Source organism: Lipomyces tetrasporus (assembly GCF_029532465.1).
Source record: "Lipomyces tetrasporus strain NRRL Y-64009 chromosome Unknown POJ06scaffold_9, whole genome shotgun sequence".
NCBI lineage: Eukaryota > Fungi > Ascomycota > Lipomycetes > Lipomycetales > Lipomycetaceae > Lipomyces > Lipomyces tetrasporus.
In genome coordinates, this window is record NW_026611604.1 from 234,032 (window position 1) to 250,695 (window position 16,664).

The 16,664-nt window shown below is 51.2% G+C and overlaps 4 protein-coding genes across 4 annotated transcripts; 3 read left to right on the forward strand and 1 right to left on the reverse strand.

The window, feature by feature from the left end:
* Positions 1–550: 550 nt before the first annotated feature.
* Positions 551–3,304, forward strand: POJ06DRAFT_239899 (fungal-specific transcription factor domain-containing protein; the record flags this gene model as incomplete). The annotated part of the gene is made up of 11 exons (XM_056186064.1): positions 551–623; positions 727–773; positions 834–888; positions 949–1,076; positions 1,147–1,192; positions 1,229–1,447; positions 1,513–1,778; positions 1,830–1,856; positions 1,926–2,108; positions 2,176–2,642; positions 2,701–3,304. 11 exons carry the CDS (start codon positions 551–553, stop codon positions 3,302–3,304), a joined length of 2,115 nt encoding a protein of 704 aa, XP_056041617.1.
* A 930-nt stretch (positions 3,305–4,234) lies between these two features.
* On the reverse strand, positions 4,235–9,272 carry POJ06DRAFT_226140 (ABC-2 type transporter-domain-containing protein; the record flags this gene model as incomplete). The annotated part of the gene is made up of 11 exons (XM_056185722.1): positions 4,235–4,652; positions 4,733–5,003; positions 5,070–5,256; positions 5,324–5,694; positions 5,763–6,333; positions 6,389–6,762; positions 6,889–7,429; positions 7,508–7,995; positions 8,057–8,153; positions 8,207–8,658; positions 8,726–9,272. The coding sequence occupies 11 exons, from the start codon at positions 9,270–9,272 to the stop codon at positions 4,235–4,237; spliced, it is 4,317 nt and encodes a 1,438-aa protein (XP_056041618.1).
* A 1,894-nt stretch (positions 9,273–11,166) lies between these two features.
* Positions 11,167–12,167, forward strand: POJ06DRAFT_258737 (uncharacterized protein). The gene is made up of 2 exons (XM_056188292.1): positions 11,167–11,373; positions 11,441–12,167. The coding sequence occupies exon 2, from the start codon at positions 11,444–11,446 to the stop codon at positions 11,936–11,938; it is 495 nt and encodes a 164-aa protein (XP_056041619.1). The 5' UTR covers positions 11,167–11,373; positions 11,441–11,443; the 3' UTR covers positions 11,939–12,167.
* A 2,214-nt stretch (positions 12,168–14,381) lies between these two features.
* On the forward strand, positions 14,382–16,649 carry POJ06DRAFT_277429 (general substrate transporter). Its single transcript, XM_056189717.1, has 2 exons — positions 14,382–14,784; positions 14,844–16,649. The coding sequence occupies exons 1-2, from the start codon at positions 14,567–14,569 to the stop codon at positions 16,198–16,200; spliced, it is 1,575 nt and encodes a 524-aa protein (XP_056041620.1). The 5' UTR covers positions 14,382–14,566; the 3' UTR covers positions 16,201–16,649.
* Positions 16,650–16,664: the final 15 nt, after the last annotated feature.

Here is a 16,664-nt window from a genome sequence, read left to right on the forward strand (position 1 = left end):
CAATTCCTCATTTAAGTTAAACCCGGCAAATTAATTACTAAAAACCATATTCAGTTACTCAGCTATATCTACGCCATGCACATAATTGTCTGCTAATATCCTCTGATCAATATAAGTGTCTATAATATCTGTGGTCACACCTGGCGGTTCGGCATTCGAATACGAATAGAACGATTACCGATTTCTTGCTTACGATGGCAATATTCGTACTGTAATCATTATCATTAACTTTATTGAACAACCGGCAGTTTATTATGTCCACATCACATCGCTTGACAACATTGAATAACCAACGAACAAGCACAATCGCCAGCTCACATGTTGCTATCCTGCCCCAACCCTGAAATTGTCGGTTTCCCGACTTTTTGCTGCAAATTAAAAACCCTTCCTTTTTTTTTGCTGCAAAATTTTGCGCAAAATTTAAAGTTTTTGCATACAGAAGTGCACGTAACACAATGGAGTGATGGAGTTCCGCCCGAACCCTCCACTGGAATATTCATCTCCACAGTCCCTATCTCCGACCCTTCACAGCCATCAGTCACCATCAAACATGGCGTCCATGGCGTCCATCAAGATGAACAAGACGTGCGATCAATGCAGGCACCGCAAGATCCGATGCATCGGTGAGCACCCCTCCTCTCCGGCCTCATCCCTCATTGTCTCGTGCTGTGGAGCAGCCTTGACATGACCTTGGCTGACTGACCCTCATTCTGTCGCTGCTTCTAGTCCCCGACACGCCGCCAGGCTCGCCGCCTACTTGCAACTACTGCGCAGTGAGTCGATTCGACTGCCTGCCTCCGAGAGAGAGAGAGAAGCTGACACTTGGCCATCAGAAACGTGGACAGCCCTGCCAATTCAGTATCTTCCGGCGCAAAGCCCGAGTCAGAGGTAGATCTTCAGACGTCAGGCTATCCATGTATTTTCTCTGTCGCTGACCATGACCGAAAGTGCCCCAATCTCTTCCTGCCAGCTCCCAACCTTCGGGCAAAGTGGCCCTGGGCGAGCTCTTCATCGATCGCGTCCTGCAGTATGGGCCGCAAAACGTCGTCCTTTCTGACGAATCTACCGTATTCACTGTATGGTTCAATGCCCTGGTGCATTGGTTTCTGTTTGTTGCTCACTATTAATGCTTTCAAATACTTACAGGCCCCTGATGAACAAGGTGAGGAGCATCTGCAGTGGACATGCAGAGGTATTGTATAGTCTTGATCTAATGGACTATCGGCAGTCCTGAGCTCTGGCCTGGCCTTCTTCTCGGAGCAGAAAGTCGCGTCCTTGACCGGCAAGATTGGCAATTCTCGTCTCCGGGATGTCGTCAAAAGACTCGACGATTTCATCCTGAGCCGTCTGGGTATCACGGACGGATCTTCATGGCCACCTATTCACTTCCAGAAGCCCAGCAAGAATGAGTGGATCGCACCCGAGGAGGCTACTTCGTATATCCAAGGTGAGTCGTCTGATCTCCTCACTGAAGAGGGTACTCTATGGGATAGCGCTGAAACGTGCCCGGAGCTTTTTTCACAAATATCTACCCGGTATACCCATTCCTTGATCGTGAAGAGTTTGAGACGCAAGTTTTCAGTCCGACCCTAATGGAAAGCCTGGTTCACAATCCTGTGTTTTCGGCCCTCTATCACAGCGTCTTGGCGTTGGGCAGCCAATTTTGCCAGGGCGGAACGTTTGAACCCGGACAAGGGAGAGCATGGGAGCTATTCCAGGTGGCTCTAAGTCACATGGCAGATCTAATCCTCCCCCGGGAATCCGTCGAAAGCGTCCAGGTTTGTTACCCCGTCTACATCCGCCACCGTGAGACATACCGTTAACGAAAGCTCGTTATCCAGGCCCTAGCTGCCATGGTAAGCATGCTAGTTTTCCAGCTGGCAAGAGAATGGTATAAGAGAGTCTAACTATCATCACCTCCACAGTCCATCTATGCCATGAATTCTTGTGGTCTTCAGTTCGACGATTATCTCATTTCTCATGCTGCTCGGATGGCCGTCGCGCTCCGTTATCACAAGGACATGAACTCAGAGCCCAAGCACTTGAGGGTTTTCTGGGTGATTTATGCCTTGGAGAAGCAAATAGCCATGCACACCCGTACATGCTCTGTGAGTATTCCCCCCAGTCTGGTCCACGTCCTTTTCTCCCCTTTGCGGCAATCTAATCGAATGACAGATCATACCAGATGAAGACATTGGCTGTGTGATTCCACCATTCCCAGAGGCACAATACCAAGACTTCAACTGGTTTGTCGCCTTCATTCGGATTGGGCGTATTACGTCTATCGTCTCCACATCTCTGTTTTCGATAAGTGCTTCATTGAGATCTCCAGAGCTCTATCAGTCGACCATGGATCACATCCATGACATCCTCGAGGAATGGCAGCAGTCTATCCCTGTTGAGTTCAGACCGGGCGAGTCGACGCACTTTCCTCTCTCTGCGTCACCGAGCGTCCGCTTGGCTGCGCTTCAGATACATTTCAGCTACTACCATATCATCATTGCCCTCGAGCGTCTCAGCCTCTATCTCAACCGCGATGACGTTAACAAGGGGCAGATGAGCAAGCAGAGGCTGATGAACACTGCGAGGACTATCATCGAATTAACCAAGCACATCGAGGTACAGCCTCACGTTCCAATCTTGTAAATCACACTCTTTTTTCCAGATATAGTAAAGGCTAGGCTAATGTACATTTCACAGCATTCTGGTCGTTTTGCCCGTATCCGCAGTCTTCATTCTCTTTGACCTCGTCATCCACAACCCGTATCACCGCGAGTCGAGGACGAATCTGTCACTCCTGGATTCGGCAGCCGGATACTTTAGTCTTGTGGACATCGCCTGCAATCAAGCACTCCCTGCAGGCATGCTGCCTGAGTTTGCACACATCGCGAGGGAGTACTTCTGGAGGGCCCAGCAGAGCAAGACGTCAATAACATCCCCGAAGCCGCCTGATGGAGTTACCATGACGGATAGTGATCTGGTCGCTCGGCTGGCGGACATGGAAGCACAAGATCCATGCGTTCCCCAAGACCCGGAATTCCCCTTGGTGAGAGAAAAGGACGGCTTTTTATGTAGGCTCTGGCTGACAATGATCACAACAAAGGGCACAGCGCCGACGACGACGGACTCAGGAGTGCGAGACGCCGGTGCCGATCCCCAAACAGTCACACCGACAGGCTCAGACTACCTGGACTACCCGACAGTGGATCTCAGGACGATGTTTGGATGGGTGTTTCCCGACTGGCACACTGGCGGCGAGATGGACATGGACCCGGCGAATCTTGAACCGCCTCGGGATTTTTAACAGGGACCCATGTAGGGCGTTGATGATTTGGACTACGGTCTGGTTTGATAGAAGTATTGATACTTGCGCCAAGCCCGCTTGATGACCGTTCAAAGCAAGCTGGGCATGTTCCCTGAGCATTAACCAGGTACTTTTGGCAAGGGATGTGTCCACTGCGGTCATTGCGCCTGTCCTCATGGATATAAAGATCGTCGTCTGATACCTAAAACGTATTCAATCTATTGCATGCCCTAATATAACAGTGACCAATTCTACTCTAAAGTCAACTTTTAATACCATCTAAACATACAGTCTCTGTGGTGTCGTAGAGAAAGAAATAAAAAACTTCTTCTCCGTCTACTGACCTCCTCTTCTATTCTTCTCCGTTATTCTCTAGGAGGATGACTGCCGTTATTCAGGCATGGCTTCCAATATGCAATATACAATATTGCATTCAATTTTCATATTGCAATAATATTGTATATATTGTATATATTGCAGCATCGTATATTGCATATTGCAATAACGTATTGCAATAATTAATGATTAGTCATCGATTTCTAGTGATAATTTCTGTACAAGGACGTAGAGCAAGCAATTAAAATATATTAATTGGTACAAGCGGAATTGTGCTGTATTATGTTCATCCACTCGGTTGGATGGCATTGCCGAAAGACCGAGTCTAGGCGTATCCTTCTACAATTTCGTGTGAGCCATCTATGACCTCAGCGCTATCCTCTTTCATAAGTAGACTCAGGGTCAGGGTCAGGTTTAGGAATGTAGGATACTCGGGATATGCCATTGCTAACACATTTACATATAGTTATATGCAATATGCAATATTGCAATAATTCTTAAGTTTATAGTGACCATTTGCAATATACAATACGCAATACGCAATAAATACAATATTGGAGACCATGCCTGCAGTTAATCACATTAAACCTTCGTCTAGGCACGCTTGTGCCCCTTGCCCTTGGGCATCCTAAAGAGCCAGTACAGCCCCATGGCAGCCCCGACGTTGAACAAGATGTAGACCCAGAGCAGGCCAAAGTTCCTCCAGGCGTCGTAGTAGTAGATGTCGAACCGGGAGAGGAACTGGTCCGTGGTGGAGATGATGCAGTAGCGGCAAGTGTCCGCCGCCTCCGGGTTCAGCAGGACGCCGCCCGTGGCGTTGGCGAAGGGCCCCATGAACTCGCCGCACGTCATGTCGGACGGCGGCAGGATCTGCAGGAGCTCCGCCTCGGAGCAGATCACGCTCGCCCCGGCAATGGCGGCCGACATGACGCCGCCGACCAAGTACGTGCCAGGAGAGACGGGGTACATGAAGGTCCAGAACGCGGGGAAGTTGGCCTTGGGAATTGCAACACTGAGGAGGAAGAAGACAAAAGTCAGTACTTACTCGCTTGTAGTAGGGGTTTCATGAACACAAGGGAGAGAATAGCTTACCCGCAAAAAATAAGGCAGAACATCCACAACAGACTGGCGATGACACCCCCAATCTCCGAGTTCGGGACCCAAGTAACGGCGAAATGGGAGAATGTGCTTGTAAACAGCATGAACATCCACAGGAAGAGGAAAACGAGGAACCCTCGGACCGTCTCGTCGTCAGACGTAGTATTACTGACGAATCCAACTGGATAATACCAGCAGAAATAAATCATCATAGCCATCAGAGTATTCCAAGCGGCCTCAACTAGAATATTAGAGAGAACAAAGGCTAGGGAAATTGTCAGCTACAGCCTTTTGAGGTCAAGTAAGGGATGGAAAAAAGCTGGGTACTTACTAGTCCATTGGTAGACCTTGGAAGGTCTCTCGCGAACTTCGTATAAAGACCGCTGCGGCACAAACATAGGCATGATCTGCTCATTGATGTTGTTAAACATGACAAGGAACATAAAGATAGCATAGAGCTGGTTCTGGAGGCCCTGAATGCTATTCTCCGCCCTGAAGCTGAAGCCAATGTAAATGGACTATGAACATTGTGCCGGTTAACCATCTATTTCGTTTATTCAAGACACGATCTGGCACTGCACTTACCGATATGACAATTAGAGCGATCTTGGACCAAATGTAGGTAGGCGAGCGCCAGAAGTGCTTCCAGGTACGGCCAAAAACGATGAAAAACTGCGTCCAGAATGAGGTGACAAACTCGCGGTGCTGAGATGCCTCGCCGGCTGACTGCAACATGTCTGCGGTGGTGAGACTGCGGAGGCGTCCCAGCTCAGTCTTGACCTCCTGGAATTCGGGCGAGTTTCGCCATGCCTGGTGCCAGTCAACTCCCACGGTGCCGCCAGTCTCAGGCTTGATGACTTGGAGCATCCACTCAGCCTGGTTGGCCTCAGTCGGACACTTTGGGGCGCCGTTTCTCTCGAGGTAGTCAATGAGAGTCTTGGATTTGGGACCGAGTTCTGCACAAAGACACGTTATTAGTAAATATTACTCTTCCTTCCGGGTTTTCTTGTTCTTTCCAACTTACCCCCGAAGTAAACCGTTTTGCCACCAGGCGCAAGCAATAGCAAGCGATCAAACTGATCAAAGAGAAGGGCAGCTGGCTGATGAATCGTACAGAGAACCGCTTGTCCACTTCGGGTTAGCTTCTTAATAAGTTGGCAGATAGCCCATGAAGTTTGAGAGTCCAGTCCGGAAGTAGGTTCATCAAGGAAGAGCAGCAGCTGAGGGCGGGCGGCGAGCTCGACGCCAATCGTGAGACGCTTCCGCTGCTCGATATTTAAGCCCTCCCCTGGGATGCCCACGACGGCATCGGCAAAGCTCTGCATGTCAAGCACGTCAATCACGTAGTCGATATAGTCTAGCTTCTCCTGCTTGGGAATCTCTGCAGATTGGCGCAGGAGAGCGCTAAATTCGAGAGCCTCGCGAACAGTCATGGTGTTTAGATGCAGATCCTGCTGTTGCACATAGCCGACACGGTGTTGGAAGGAGGAGTCGGTTGGGGAGCCGTTGACGAGCGTATCACCAGACACGATACCCACCGTCACACGGCTTGCAAGAACATCAAGCAGTGTTGTCTTTCCAGCACCAGATACACCCTAGAAATAAGTCAGTAAGTGATAGGGTTAGAGTATCATATAAGAGTATACTCACCATAAGTGCAGTCGAAGTGCCAGGCTTCACCCAGCCATCCACATGATCAAGAATGCGACGGTCGTTACCCTTGATGCTGATATCGTAGCACAAGTCTTCCCAGCAGAACACAGCTCTGCTGGTGTCCAGCCCAGAGCCAGAAGAATGACTGTCTCTTGCGTTCTCCTCCGGAACGATCATGTCGCCCCGGGGGTGTAGCTGGAGCTCGACATCCTCAGCGCCAGGCTTGCCAGGCTGATGGGGCAGCTTGCCAGAGGAAAAGACGAGGACCTCGCCCTTGCTTTTGGGCGGCTTGGCATACTCGGCAGCAAGGATGTACAAGACAAAGAAGAAGAGCAAGAAGCCGAACAGGATTCCGACATTTCTGGAGAGAGCTGTAAGCATGCGGGTAAGTAGAAGTTTGAAGCTGAGCCATGAGATCAGCTCGTCAACTGAGATCGCTCACCTCCACTTGTGCGCCTCATAGTACTTGAACGTTAGGTTAATATAGCTATCTCCACTGACCGTGGTAGAGCCGGGGATGGCGCCCACAGAAGAGCAAACCTGCGACTCCTTGGGAAGATTCTCATACCCGGGGCCGCGGGGGACAATCTCTGCGCAGGGATACTGCAAGCCGTGGAATTCGTTGGCCATTAGAGCCTCAAATGCGTAGGCGAACGGGTTGATGTAGTTCATCCATCGCGACCACCCGGGGAGATAGTTGTCCGGGATGGTATATCCCGTATAGATCATCAACCCGAGGCTGAGGATGGCGCTAGGAACCATTGCCTGGTAGGCGGTCCTGGTGATATTGGCTAGCCAGCGGTATAGGCACGACATGACGAGCGTGAGCACGTATGTCGTTAAACAGAAGAAGAAGAAGGGACCGGCTTCTCGGCGAAGGTTGGCCATGAAGTAGATGATGAGGTTGAAGACGATCATGTTGACTGTCTTATATGGAAGGTCTATCACATAACTGGCAATTGCTTGAGCAGACTGGTGGTAGAAGGCATATTTGTCGTGCTTCTCAACGATAGAGCGTTCAGCATATACGGTCAGAACCTAATGCCAAGGTCAGTGATTGCCACAGGTGAATGAATGATGATGCTTAGTAACAGGGGGGATATTCCGCCAACTCACCTCCAGCTGGCTGGCAAAAGCATTGAACAGGATTGCAAAGAAGATGATGCCTCCACGATAATAGAGGGAAGATGTGTCCGGTTTAAGGTTATAGTACATACTCCCGAGAAGGAGCGCGACGGTGAGGTTGAAGAGAAGAGCGGCAATAGTGAATCCAGGGTCTGCCAGTAGCCGCCTGTAGCCACGCCACAGGGCCAAGCGAACCTGCTGCAGGTATGTGATGGTATAGGGAGACTTGAGACGCTGGCTCTTCGCCTGCTCAGCGCGGCGAGACTCGTTGTACTCTTCCAGACGCAGTTCAGAGGGGTGCTTCTCCTCGTAGGCTTCCAGCTCCTCCAGCAGGATCTGTCGGGCCTGGCTTTCACGCCATCTGGCAGCGAACTCATCGGGACTCCGGGGCACCTTGTTTTCGAACCCGGGTTTGGGGCGTCGCTCTCCAGGGCTTGTCATGGATGTGAGGAAGTCGGGGGTGGTCTGTCTATCGGGGCCTGGAGAGGAGTATGCGTCAGTACCAGGGAGGAACTCAACCAGTTTGTGGGAGACACATACACTCGAAGCCCAGGCTTTCAAAGTACGCCTTGGCCTCTGATGTCTTCCCGAAGAAGATCTGTCGTCCTTCATACAACACAACTACCCGGTCAAATTGCTAGCCAAGAGAATTAGCTGGGTACATTCTGTGAAAGAAAAGGGGAATCTCACCTCATAGGCAGCCTGCGGAGCCTGGTAAATAGCAACGGCGGCTGAGACACCGATGAGATCTGCCTGCAGGCGTAGGCTCTTGCAAAAGTTGATAGCATTGGCGCTATCTAGGCCACGGGTTGAGTTATCCCAGCCCTGGAACTTTGCTCCGCTGAGAGCAGCCTCGGCAATACTGACGCGTTTACGCTCGCCGCCGCTTACACCGCGCACAAAGTCGTCGCCCACGCGGGTGTTGAAGGTATGGCTGATTCCGACGATGGCCATGATAACGTCGCGTATCATGTTATCAGCCTGCTCGCGGGAGAAGCCGCCGGGAACGTGGCGTACAGAGCGGCACCGTGCAGCGAACGTCAAGGTCTCTCCCACGGTAAGGTGAGCCAGGTGGGAATCGACCTCGGCGTTGTAGAGAACGTCTCCTCGAAGCGAAGTTTGAACATGCTTTGGGTCGATGCCTTTAGAGCAAAAGATTTGATTGTCAGCTGGCTTGCTCATATCTGAGAGGGAAGATCCGAGACATACCTCGATAGTTCATGTACGACTCATCGCTCACTTTGAAGCCCAAGGTCTCGCCCGTCAATGACTTGAGAAACGTCGAGCACCCAGAACCAGGTGGGCCAAGAACGAGGAGAAGCTCTTTCTCTTCGATGACGCCCTCAAAGTCCCGCAGAATATCGATGCGCTTCCCCCGACGATTCGCTGCTACCAGGCCTGCCAAGGACGACAGGGCTCCAAGGACAATGTTGAAGACGGTTGGCTGACTTTCGGTGCCAGTGCTCCAGCCGTAGGCGCTCAAGTTTTTGAATGCCACGCCCAAGAAGCGAGAGGGCGCTGCCTGGGGGTCTGTCTCGGAGAGTCTGATGACTGCTTTGACCCATGCCTGTGCATCGAAGGTTGGGGACTTTGGATCTAGATGACTTCCTGGCTCTGGGTCGTATGCCTTGACCTCGTGGCCAATTGCGTCGGATGCCTGGGTCAGCTGCCGGGCGAGGTCTCCCAGATCATCTTCGAGACGCGCACCCTCGGACCCGGGCTCAGGTAGTTTGGTCTCCTCTTGAGGATTCGCCATGGTTGCGGCGCCGAGTGACCGGGTCAAGTACGTACTGGGGTGGAATGTAGTCGTCTCCTTTTTCATTCCTATGAGCTGCTGCAGAGCTTGTTGTGATGGTTGAAGATGGTCGATTGTCAGATTCAGTTGATGTAATACAGGGGGCTCGAAGTCGGAGGTGTAGATGAGATATCGGCACTCATGACGGGAGAAGATATAAAGAAGGCGATACAAGTAGAAATACAAATTCCACGATACGGTCGATTTGTTTTTATGACCCCCATTTGCGGTATTCAGAGCGGCTCTGACAGTGGTGCTCGTCGATGTGCCCAGAGCCGAACACCGAGAGACCCATTACTGGACGCGGAGGGAATTTGCGCCGAGCCAACTGCCATTGGCCATGGGTGATCTACGCCAAAGGTCAGGCCTAGGAGGTCAATCGTGGTGATTCCCATCCGCAAATCAACACGTGGACTTGAGGGCCGTCCGATGGACCTTCTCTCAGCTTAGATGGCAGTCCCGGCGCCGTTGCGTCTAGCCTTTGCATGGGCAACACAGGGTTAGGGTCATAACACCGAAGCACAACTAAGATCTATCGAGTAATTCAATTGCCTTCACAGCGAAGACGTACTTGGCAGATCAGGCAGTGTCTTCGTGTGCCAAGCTTGGATGGACTACGGAGTACTTGTATCGAAAGCATGGATAGCACTACCTTTCCAGCGAAGCCAACGACTACCATTGTACTCGTAAGTCCTTTGGCCGCAGATTGTGCCTGTCCTTAGATCCGGCATTGGTCAAAGAGGCCCTTCAATGCGTTGAAGCCCGCATTAGCTTCAAGGTGGGCTTTATGCACGAGCTGACCAGCATTGTTGTTGTTGTACGGTCTCTGCTCGGAGGGTCTAGCCACAGTAGTAAAAAAAGCAAGGTATCTACACAAAAAGGCATTCTACAGCGCTGACCAGCATGGGGACATCATAAGTCCAGGCTGGTCCCAACAAACTGGGATCGGATCTGGGAAATCCTTGATAAACTATGTTGGCTACAGTCACAGACAATTGCGGGCGCCGCAGTTACGGTCCTCATCGCCACCCTCGGCCACTGCGGACTCCGTGTTTCGGTGGACAGGAGATACCGTTACAATCTCTCGTTTATGCTTATTTAGACCCTTGCCCCTATGGGGGACGGACTTCAGATCCCTGCCAAGTCCGCGGTGGAGCCCGTCACGGACGCCGCAGGGACTTCGGTACACGAATTACCGTAGTCCGATGGCCATAGTTAAGCGCCGCATGTTCTGAGGCGGAGACCCAGGATGGTCCAGGGGATGGAGCCAGCCGGCCAGTTCACTCCCTTATTTATGGGGCCAAACGCCCGAGCAGCAAAAACATCACCAAAAATCAAATTTAAAACGATTCGGATGGCATAATTATTATTGCGTTTTAATTAGAATGTGCATATAAACATAGGGCAGAAAGTTTTGCGCGGGCGGGCGCCCAGGGGCAACATGGAACAAGTTAGATGGGGCAAGTTGCAGGGCTAGGGCATGGACAGCCGCACGCCGCAGAGGCCGGAGTGCAAACGCCTAAACGTTATTACGGTTGCTCCATGAATCTCCTATATATAGCCATTTAGGCCCCGTTCAGAAGAAATCTGGACCATGGTTCCGCTGTCGAATGCTCGACTAATTTATTCCCAATTTCTACAAATTCCATCCGATGTATTGTATAACAGCCGATCAACCAGTATCTAGACAGATCACAGATATCATCCTCCATTCACATATTGGCGTCATATAATTTTTGAAGCAGTGCGGACGCTCAGGCGCCGTCCGTGCTTAACTATGGTGCATCAAATTCGCAGGGTAAGCCAGGGTACTGCGGCTCTTAACTATAGCAGCAGCACAGGTAATAATAGGATAGAGTCTGCTGGAGTAACTGAGCTTCGAATCCATTGACTTGCCGAGTCATTGCGCGTACCGCCCTCAAGGTGGTAAATTCATTCAATCGCGACTTCTTCGCGATCCGGTCTTCAGGACCTCCTCGTCAGTCGTCACTGCGGGCCCGCCGCGAACTTCGGAGTAGCATTTTTTCGTTATCTTGATAACGGTTGGTGGCATCCCTATCGGGTAAGTCGATACATGTTTCCCGCCCGGTCCATGTAAGCGACTGATAAGACCTGACGGCCGAATATAGTTTATGATGTTCTCCTTTCCTTTGAGGTGCTCGGTCTTTCTTTGTTTTACATTATTTCACGTTGTCCTCGGTAACGATGTGGGCAATTTAATAGATAGCCTGGTCGTGCCCGGAAATTCCACCACGGTTGTTTTCGACATACCGGTCGCGTGCAGGTCGTGCAACACTCGATGCTTTTACTATAAACCTTACGACTATACATATTATGAGTATTGTATGTATATGTACGTAAGGTCGGGTCACAAGTGTACTATGTTCGAGATTAGTGATCTAGAAAGGCGAACAAATGATATGCTTCGGACTAAGTCTATGACCGGAGAAGTAGGAGCTTGTGCTATTATATTCAATACAGGGTCAAGTGTAGTCTATGTGAAGTGGACGCGGCACGGGTCGTCTTTGAGGATTGATAAGATAGATTGTGAACCTGCTGTAGGCTGGGCCGCACCTAATCCATATGACGATGCTGTTCGGACTCTTAATAGGTTTGGAATCAGATAAGGCTGACAGTGTGTGTGTGTGAGCGTAGGCTCTGGAGGAGAATGGCGGCAACGCTGGGTACTGTACCGATTAGCGAGGAGATGGTTAATGAAGTCAATAATGAAGACGTGGAAGACGAGATTATGCAAGATGAAAGTTTGCAAAATGAAAATGTACTCGGTGAAGTAATAGTGCGAGCAGAAAATGTAGCAGTAAATGATGAAAGACAAATGTGCGCGAAAAAAGAATGAGTCTCGTCCTATCCATTACGTCACTTCCATCATAACACCCAATTTCCTTCTCTCCTGTTTTGTTCTCTGTCCGATACATCACTGTCTTTCATCAATCGCCTTGAGCTTAGCGCAGCCGAAGCTATCCAGGTCTACCTTTTCAAGGACTACAACCGCGCGTTACGCCTGGGCGGCATTGTAGTCCCCGTGTTTGGGTTCGATTTAGTGCACTTGAAAGAGAAATCAAAGCAGTTGTCCTTAAGCATTGCGGAAATGAAGTCGCGGCAATGTTTCATTTGAATGCTGAGTCGAGAAGGAGATGTCGCATATTTGTCTCGCCGTAACCCCCGATCCCTGTCGACAGCCACTATCGAACTGATCCAACAAGAGTTTGGGAGTCTGCGCTACAGACGCTGCAAGCACCTTATTGATGATTACTATGAGGCAAGATGACTCTGGGGAGCGGCAAGTATCCGCGTACTCCAGTCACTAGGCACAGGAAAATGCCATCTTCTCGCCTGGACAGCGTGCGGCCTTGCTGTCCGTCGTCAAAGACTCAAAGTTCTGACAAAACGTACAGGACCGGTCCATCAATCCCCGAGCAGGGCGATTTCGGTAGTCGGGTCGTGGATAGTGAAGCTTATCACAGACTCAAGGTTGATCATGCTCTAGACGGCCTTGGCTTCGAGCCTATTCGGACAGAGACTTGCCCTGGTCGGGCCCCAGGATTGGGTGCTGCCTTGAACGACGTTCGTCCAGACGACCGGGTCTCAACCTTCTCTTCAGCAGTCATCTCAATGAAGTCGACTTTGTCGAACGCGGCTTCGACGGCGATGAAATCCAGATATCGTCCTTTACTTCTTGCAAGGGGTATAAGCAGACACAGGTAGACGGTGAGGGACCATCCTCAACAATCCCGTCACTGTAATCCTCTTCGTCTTGTAGACTTTGTTGATAGTCTCACCTGCCCCACTTGCATGCAGCGCGTTGCCAATAGCTAAATGGATATCTGAACGGCTCTCCATCAGCCAATCGAATGGCTCCTTTTCGAAAACAACGAAGGAATCGAATGATTGGTGAGTGAAAGGATCTGTGCATATTACTGGGGCTATGGATGCTCTTGCCTCTCAGCAGAGCTTTCACGTTAAGTATTAGTACCAGCAAATATAGGCACTCGCATTCGCGAATATCGGTGAGCAGGTCGAAGATGCACAACTCTGTCAGTCCCAGACGTGCGTTCATCTCGGTGCAGACTTGTCAATTGCGCTGCCCACCGGCGATATCATACCGGCCAGCACCCTGACATGACGATCGTCAGCCGAACCTCGAGACTAGTAAATAACGTTCGAGACTCAAAAACTCGAGCCTTTTTATCTGAGTCTTTCTGCGGAGAAATATGCGAGTAAGGGCAATAATTCCATGTAATAAATCGTCCGCTCCATGTTCCAACAACTCTAATATAAGGCGTCTGCAGTCATCCGGGGGGTTTGTATCACAAGCGAATCGTTGACCGGCAAGCACGCAAGCATCCAAAAAAATCCATGATAATTCAGAATTCTTTGCAATGGCCAAGAGGTAAAATGTAAATTCACGTAGCAGTTAATGGAACCTGGGCTTTAGTTCGAACAGCAGTTGCGACTCCACTTCCAATCGCAGCTCTGATAAATTGAGTGGGGCGTTCTTCGTGTGGGGATGAGTGCTTAGGAAAGGGCTGAATAGACTGCTGGGTCGCCCGTGCTGACAGTGGAAGTGGTGTCGGATCCATGCTGAGGTAGGCGATCAAAATGAGTAATCCCAAGCGTACAATCCGAAGAATAAGATGCCCTCGTGATTAAGATTATCCCCTAACCCGATGGGCCAGCCGCTCACAGGTTTACGTAACCATGAATTTATCACAAAAGCCAGCAAGCGAGAACGTCAAAGCCCAAGTCTAGTCAAATTGCCGACGATTAACTATTGACTGGTCTGCTTTGATAAGTTTGTCAGATTGTTATGCACGATGACGTATGGCACGTGAGCTGTCTGTGCCTGTATCGCTCGGGATCGACAGGTTTGTGACAGGTTGGTTCTGGAAGTCGATGACGTCATGCGGGTCAGCCATGGCAGGATTGGCTGCAGCCAATTACGGCAGTGTAAACGTCGACTCTGCAGTCGCAGTTATTGCATATATGTAGACATCAAGCGTTTGATACGGCCTAACTGTTGATAGCGTCAAGGTGCATCCAGTTCAGACGAAAAGCAACTGTGGGGTAGAAAGTTCCCAACCAGGCGCCACGCGCAATCCCCCGCGGCGCATGTCGGTGTATTAGGGTTGCTGTTGATACTGGCTCCATAATCCATTGTCTACGTAATCCAATCCCCCCCGCCATTGCTGCTTCGACACCTTATCGACTCGAACCAGTCTCGCAGCAGTCCGCAAATGGTACGGCTTCTAAATGTCTACACGATATCGGCGTTTGCGGCCCTGGGCGGCGCGCTCTTCGGGTTCGACATATCTTCAATGTCAGGCGTCATCGGCACGGAGCAGTACCAGAACTACTACGGCAATCCGCTGGGAGCGCGCCAGGGTGCAATCACAAGCGCGATGGCTGCCGGATCGCTGGTTGGAGCGCTGTCGTCTAGTTTCCTCGGTGACAGGCAAGTGGTGGCTGGAATTGGCATATGGCCGAATTCGAACTGACAGGCGGTTGTTGCAGGTTGTCGCGTAAGGTCTCGATTCAGATCGGCGCGGCCTTGTGGATCGTTGGTGCCATCGTCCAGTCTGCCTCGACCGGTGTGCCTATGTTGGTGGTTGGACGTCTATTAGCCGGTCTCTGTGTCGGCGTGACGTCGTCGCTCGTGCCCATCTACCAGTCTGAAATCGCGCCCCGCAAGATCCGCGGACGCATCGTCTCGCTTCAGCAGTTTGCAATCACTTGGGGCATCATGGTCCAGTACTTCATCGAGTACGGCTGCTCATTTCTCAACTCCACTGCCTCGTTCCGCATCCCCTGGGCAATCCAAGCTGTGCCGGCTATTGTCCTGTTGGTCGGCCTGTTCTGGTTCCCGCGCTCGCCGCGGTGGCTCGCGAGCAAGGACCACTGGGAAGAGGCCCTCCGCGTACTCGCGTTCCTGCGTTCGCCAGCAAACGACATCAACGACCCGCTAGTTCTCGCAGAGTACAAGGAGATCGAAGACCAGATCCGGAGCGAGCGCGAGGAACAGTCCAACTCGTATCGCGAGCTGTTCTCCCGCAAAATGCGCAAGCGCGTCATCCTCTCGATGGCGATCCAGATGTGGAGCCAGCTCAGTGGCATGAACGTCATGATGTACTACATCGTGTACGTTCTCAAGTCCGCCGGCATCGCCAACTCGATGCTCGCGTCGGCAGTCCAGTACGTCATCAACGTGGTCATGACAATTCCCTCCATCCTATGGACCGACAAATGGGGACGCCGGCCCGCTCTCCTGATCGGCGCCATCGTCATGGGTTTCTGGCTCTTTGCCATTGGCGGCCTGCTCATGCGGTTTGGCGAGCCCAACCCGGACGTCGACCAGCCGTACACCTGGATTGTCGTCGGCCATCCGTCCGCAACCCGCGCGATCCTGGCATGCTCCTACCTCGCGGTTGCCACATTTGCCGTATCCTGGGGTCCCGTGGGCTGGATGTACCCGCCCGAGATCGTGCCCTTGCGCATCCGCGCCAAATCTGTCGCTCTCGCGACCGCGACCAACTGGGCTTCCAACTTCGCCCTCGGCTTTGCAGTGCCGCCGCTCTTGCGCTCGATCCAATGGCGCCTATTCTTTATTTTTGGCGCCTTCAACGTCGCGGCATTCATCCACGTCTGGTTTGCCGCGCCCGAAACCAAGCGCCGCACGCTCGAGGAATTGGACGAGGTTTTCGAGTACGGCGAGCCTCTGTGGCGGTCGTTCCTAGGTCGTCGAGAATCGAACAAGCTCGACATGCTGGCGAGGGATATTGAGATTGGCATTTTGAAAATTGGCCGCCCGTCCCATGTCGAGGCGACTTATGTAACCACTGAGAACGCGCACTCGGACAGGACCATCCCGTAACGAATTTCAGTCGACTTCTGAAAAAACCGCATCCTTTCTTCGACCTAATGCAGGCGTTGACACAGCGGCATGCTCCGACTAGCAGCGGTATGCCGCGATTATTGATCTTGTGCTGTCTATATTGTCACGCATATGGACTGCCGAGCATAGCACATCGCGCTGCTGCTCGAACCGTGACTGAGCAGAGTTGCGCATCTATGTTGCGATTTGTACCTACCCCTTCCTGGATCCCGTCTAAGTTGCGCCATTTGTCCAAGTTTCTGCATTGAATGTTGATATTCTCGTCGTCCGCACTTACGTTATGGATTTAGACTGGCTAGAATTCTTGGCACGATCGGTTTGTTATACGACAATGTCTTGCATGTATTTGTATGATGGACAGCCCATTCGGGATTTATGTATCTTAATTAGGGAATAGAATAGTGACTGCGGCGTGTAATAGATATGAGAAAAACTGCTCTGCC